General features: G+C 40.7%; 1 protein-coding gene across 1 annotated transcript in view; it reads left to right on the top strand.

Annotated features, from left to right (window-relative positions):
* Positions 1-839: 839 nt before the first annotated feature.
* The window catches only part of LOC100839715, a 29,989-nt gene continuing 24,778 nt past the window's right edge, over positions 840-6,050 (top strand). The window contains exons 1-11 of the mRNA XM_010236705.3: positions 840-1,122; positions 2,464-2,567; positions 2,672-2,806; positions 2,970-3,020; positions 3,204-3,298; positions 3,371-3,488; positions 3,941-4,042; positions 4,285-4,467; positions 4,547-4,707; positions 4,960-5,130; positions 5,927-6,013. Coding sequence (XP_010235007.1) covers positions 1,026-1,122; positions 2,464-2,567; positions 2,672-2,806; positions 2,970-3,020; positions 3,204-3,298; positions 3,371-3,488; positions 3,941-4,042; positions 4,285-4,467; positions 4,547-4,707; positions 4,960-5,130; positions 5,927-6,013 — 1,304 coding nt within the window. The 5' untranslated portion in view covers positions 840-1,025. The remainder of the gene's footprint in view (positions 1,123-2,463; positions 2,568-2,671; positions 2,807-2,969; positions 3,021-3,203; positions 3,299-3,370; positions 3,489-3,940; positions 4,043-4,284; positions 4,468-4,546; positions 4,708-4,959; positions 5,131-5,926; positions 6,014-6,050) is intronic.

Raw genomic sequence — 6,050 nt, 5'->3', positions numbered from 1 at the left:
GAGCAATAAGTACTCCCTAATCCCTATTAAGTTGTAATAAGCACGGAAGTTTTAAATGATATGTTGTTGACGAATATGGTTATTTAAACTTGTGGGGGTACATTTCAAGATAAAATATACACTAAACAAACCAATTAAAAATAAGCACTTCGGTAAAAAAATAAAAATAAGCACATAGCTACAAGGCGACGTATCAAGTGAAAACTCTCATTCAGTACAAATTTGCAAACTTTCTTTGTGGACTGTTAGATTAAAAACGCATGATACAGATCAAATGTGGTATTGTTGACCCTTCATTCATGGAAGCACTGGCGTTCCCTTGCCTCAGACCTCCATCTCACTCATACTCGTATCGCGTCCGATTGCCGGGAGATTTATTAAAGCCATGGAGAGTGAGTGTCTTGGTTGCTTCAGCTCGATCCTCCAGGAGATAAAGGCGATGACCTAGAGTTTTGGTGTTGTCTCATTCGACGGACATCAAATTTTGAAGCCATGGCGTGGCTCGATTCTCCGCTTAACGTGATCTAGGACGTCATGTCTAGTTCCTTGAGTTACCGGACGACTTTTGTATTCCTCTAAACCTTATTCATCAATAAAGTGGCGTCCTAAAAAAAACTTAAATAACTAGCTCTACAAATACGATAGCTCATTTTTCTTTTTCTAAAACTGCTTCTTCAAAAAAGCAATGAGAAAGGGAGCCCACTCAGGATATTTTATTTTCTCAGCGAGGCACTAACGGTAAATAAACCAGAAATCTAGGGTATATCCGTCATTTCCGGCACCACCAGCTTGTTCTAGCGATCTCTCCCTTTCTTCCTCTTCCCTTCCAAGACAAAAAGAGCCTCTAGGAAGAAAAAAAGACTCCACACCTGTGGGCTTCTAGTACCAGCCCGGCGGTTTCTTCTCCTCCAAGCGAAAGCGGAATCACTCGGACGTGCTGAGAGAAGAGAACTCGAGACGGAGCACGCTTACATAGCGGTGGCGACGGCGGCGCGAGGCGCCGACGGTCGGCGGCCGCGGCGGAGATGTTGGAGGACCAGGTCGCCTTCCTGCTGCAGAAGTACCTCGGCAACTACGTCCGGGGGCTCAGCAAGGAGGCCCTCAAGATCAGCGTCTGGAGAGGTGAGTCGAGGAGTCCCCCCCCTTCCCCCGTCTGGCCACTCGCTTCCTTCCACTCGAAACGCATCGGTGTTGCTCCGACTAGCTCATTATGCTGCGAATTGTTGTCTGCAATTAGATGCTGAGAACCAACAGAACTTCGTATTCTAAGTGTCTTTATCGGCAGTTGTAGATGTGTGTCGGCAACTCGGTATTGTGAAGGTTCGAGTACTATCTAAAGGTCGGTTGCATCAGCTGGAGGGCTTGTGCAGTAGTGGTTGCTAAGTATCTCCATGAATATGCAGCTGATGTTCCTGAACCGATATACTCGTGACACTTGGTCAAGTATCTCCATTAGTCAGTCAAGGAGGGGACTGGATTCTGCATTTTGCTAAGAATACTGCATATGTCTGAAGTCAGATACCACTTGAAACCCGGGATAGAATATGTCCCTGATATACTGATGTGCAACAAATGCAACAAATACAAAGAGTGCTTAGAGTTGTAATCCTAATATCAACCATTTCTCTACAACATGAATTTTCTTAAGTAAGATGGATTCCATGTGGAAGTCAGGATTATTTGAAGACAGGTGCTATATTTGGACCATGCCTGTCCTGTTCTGCTGATCCTGAAAATCTGATCGTCTGGTCTGGAACACAGTGATGGGATACACTCATCTGGACTTTCTGGCTAAAGAAAGGTAGAAATATGCTGCTATAGTGCCTCATCGTATCAACGGCGGTGACAAGCGGTACCACAGGTGTCCAACAGCCGGCTGCTAACCATGGACCATGTCATTCTGTCCACTGGAGGCCCTGGGTTCCGTCCTTCGTGGTTACACCTTATGTTCCCCTTCAGAAGCCCATGCGGGATACTTGTTTTATCAGCCTTGCCCTCTCAAGCAACCAGATAAAGAGTCAAGGAAACATGTGTTAGGTGCTGTTCACTTAACTGCTGTAGGTTGAGTGCATAAAGTCCACGAGGTTGATCCCTCTTAGCAATTTCTCTAAATGTGAAAAAGTTGTGAGATGAAATGTACACAATCAAGTCAGATAAAGGCTAATTGGCAACAAAAATAATAATATAGAATACACATTGGGCAATGGAGTGGACTAATGTTGTGGTGAAATAGGGCAATGGGTCTTATCCAAAAAATAGGGCAATGGGTGATGTCATCTGCAGTATACGTGTGTGCAGGGTCAAACATTTGCGTCAGTGGTTGCTATGTTGAGATGATTCATAATTTAGGAATACACATTGTATGCGCGCTTGTTTTCCTTCTGCTAGCTATAGCTCTTGTTTTATTAATGAAATTGACCATCTGCTACTTAATGTTATTATGTTTGTGCAATATTATTTCAGGTGATGTGGAACTCACAAACATGCAGTTGAAGCCAGAGGCACTCAATTCATTGAAGTTACCTGTGAAAGTCAAAGCTGGTTTCCTTGGTTCAGTGAAGCTCAAGGTCTGTTACTTAGGTTTAGCAGATTTTTTGTCTTAATCAATGATTTGTTTGGTTTTGTAATTTGATGGAATATGCTAAATTATGATTGCGTCAATGACTATTAGGTCCCATGGAGCAGGCTTGGCCAAGAGCCGGTTTTGGTTTATCTTGATCGGATTTTTATTTTAGCTGAACCTGCAACAAATGTTGAAGGTTGCAGTGAGGATGCTGTACAAGAGGTCAAACGAAGTAGAGTTAAGGTGAGGAATTTGTGACTCTAGTTAAGTTATTTACTCCCTCCGGCCGGAATTACTTGTCACTGATGTACTAAATCTGGGATAAGTAATAGGGGTCGGAGGGAGTACTTATTTTGGCAATTATTGGCTGAACCATGTATTAATGATATGCTGTTTGTTGGCACAGGAAATGGAAATGAAATTATTGGAGAAGCAGCAACAACTGAACACTGAACTGGTACGTATTGGTAATTAACCGTTTCTACAATTGTGTGTGTATTTGTGAATTGTATGATGAACCACTCTATGGTTTGGATAGTCGATATACCCATGTTTTGCCTGCTGTTGTGTGGTTTAGAACTGACAATCTTAGCATGCTTATGCTTCATGTATTTCTGACTGGAACTTTTCATCCCTGAAGAATTCGTCATGGCTTGGGTCTTTCATTAGCACTGTAATTGGAAACATCAAGTTGTCCATTGGCAATATTCATATCCGATATGAAGACATCGAGAGGTAACTTAAATATCTGTGTAGTTGACTTGTCTTTCAGAGTGCTTATAATAATACCATGAATTGTTTCTGTAGCAATCCGGGCCACCCTTTCGCAGCAGGTTTGGTACTTTCAAAGCTGTCAGCAGTTACTGTGGATGACCATGGGAAGGAGACTTTCGCCACTGGTGGAGATCTGGACCGAGTAAAGAAGGTATGTTGTCCCAACTTTTCGTCATTAATTTGATATAATACTTGGCTTCTGGTTACTTCTGGGAATCCAGACATCTCTTTTGGGACCAATGAATTTATTCTTTTCCTAAAGTGAAGTGAGGACTGGAAAAATAATACCATTTTCTGTGGCTGTTGGATTACGGAGTAGAATGCTAATGTGAACAATACTAGGTGTTAGAAGACAACAATTCGACTTCGTTTCTCTTTTTCTCATTTTTGTCGTTGATTCCTGTACAATCATTCTGCACGTCTAGTAGGGAAACATTCAAACATTTTGATGTCAACTGCGAATACATCGTTTCAATTTAGAGAAGATGGCATATTCTTCCGCAGATTTAATTTCCAAGCCTTCACTTTTGCTTCTGATAGTAGTATAACTTACCTTGCCATATGATTCTTACATTTGATGGCTTATTTGTGATGGTTTTGCAGTCTGTTGAACTCGAGAGCCTGGCGCTGTATTTTGATTCGGACAGCAGTCCTTGGAGCGTGGATAAACCCTGGGAAGACTTACTGCCTTCAGAATGGAGCCAGGTCTTAAATTGTATTTGCTAATAAAATACCTGGGGCTTGAGAATATAAATCTGCATATTGAATTATAGACAGTTGTCTATTTTACATTATCAAACTGAACAACCACATGGTGAACCTTGATGGCAAGACAATGGAATATACTGAGGCTTCGAAGATTAAGTCTTGTGCAATTTCATTGGTTTCGTCTAATATTTTTTTGTTTCACTTGATGAATATTTACTGGTTCACAAAATGTGTTTCAGGTTTTTGAGTTCAGAAAGCAGGATAGTTCTAGTACTGCTTCAAAAACTCACACTTACATATTAAGACCTATATCTGGCAAAGCAAAATATACAAAGGTACAAGTTGATGAAGCAAAGAGAAGCGGGCAAGCGTTGCAAAATGCTGCTGTTGATTTGGATGATGTCACTTTGTCTTTGTCAAGGGTTTGTACTCTTGACCCCAGTGTCTTCATTTAAATGACAAGACAGTAATGTTAATGGTAGACTTTTTCCTTTAAATCAGGATGGCTACAGGGACATCTTGAAGATGGCTGATAATTTTTCTTCTTTTAATCAACGGCTCAGATATGCTCATTACCGGCCATCTTTACCAGTAAAGTCTGATCCAAAGTCTTGGTGGAAGTATGCATACAAGGTAGTGACTCATGAAATGAAGAAGGCAAGGTATATAGATTCTGCAAACCCTTCTGTGGCTTCCACTTTGTGTATGGAACTATGGATTATATGTGTTATTTATTATGAATAGGTATTTTGTTTATCAGTTTCTAATTAATTCTCCTACATAACTAAAGATGGTGTTCTATCGTCTTGAGGCATGGTCATTATGAAATCATACATGCTCTGACATTCTAGTGTACCTTTTTGTGCACCTGATTTTCCCATTGAATTTGTGTTGAAAACGCCTCGTGGATGCAGTGGAAGTCTATCTTGGGAGCAGCTATTGCGAAATGCAAGACTTCGGAAGACATATGTATCGTTATATGCGTCCCTTCTGAAATCTGACATGAGCCGTCTGGTTGTTGACGATAATAAAGAGATTAATAGCCTGGATCGTGAACTAGATATGGAAGTTATTCTACAATGGAGGTAACGTGTTGGCTTGTTATTTGTTTTTTGAGACATCCTCTATGAATATTATCTTTTGGATACTAGTCTGAAATAGTACATAAGTGAAGATCTGGTAGCAGTGTCAGTTGATGATTTGTTCCAGAACTTCATGGCAACGTGAGAGGAAGAAGTTGGTATCTGTCACGATATGTTTAGTTTAGCATGTTTAGACACTGCAGGATGTTGATCATATTCCTTTGACTTGTTTTGTTTCCTGATGTTCTCTTAGTTCCTCAAACTATCTCTTTTCCAGGAAAGACCTGAGAATGTACACTCAATTGGTCCAGTAATAACCATTTCTTTTCAACCCCACCCCAAAACACTCTAAAAAACACAGCGAGGTATCTGAATACTATATACCACCCACTCACTCAGACCCGATGACATTTACTGGAAAATTATGTCACGTGCTATTACTATTCTTGCATACAACTGTTGCAAAAAATGTCTGATGTCTGAGTGGGTTGTTCATTCCTTCTGAGGTTTTTATTATTTTTGAAAGACATCTCATATCATAGCCTTTTGAACCTCTTGAACAGTGCATGTGTGATTCTTCACTCTTGTCATGTACAATGAATAGGGTGAGCATGCTGTGCAGCTTTGTCCTGATTGTTTAAGTCCCTGAGAACAGACCATATGGTTCGTCTAATGAACAATGCAGGAATTAGAATATTGTTTTCATCAAATTCAAACTATATTCACTCCCAGTATATCATCTGCGTGATCTCCTACGTGTTGCCCATTGCTCATTATTTTTCTTTCTTTCTTTGTGCAGGATGCTGGCCCACAAGTTTGTAGAACAATCAGCAGAAACATATCAGCATGCTCAACAAAACAAGCAGTCCTGGTGGTCATTTGGATGGTCTGTCTGATCTATACAAACTCATGTTCTATGTAAT

This window comes from Brachypodium distachyon, chromosome 3 (assembly GCF_000005505.3).
Source record: "Brachypodium distachyon strain Bd21 chromosome 3, Brachypodium_distachyon_v3.0, whole genome shotgun sequence".
Classification (NCBI taxonomy): domain Eukaryota; kingdom Viridiplantae; phylum Streptophyta; class Magnoliopsida; order Poales; family Poaceae; genus Brachypodium; species Brachypodium distachyon.
This window is presented reverse-complemented; position numbering and strand designations above follow the sequence as displayed.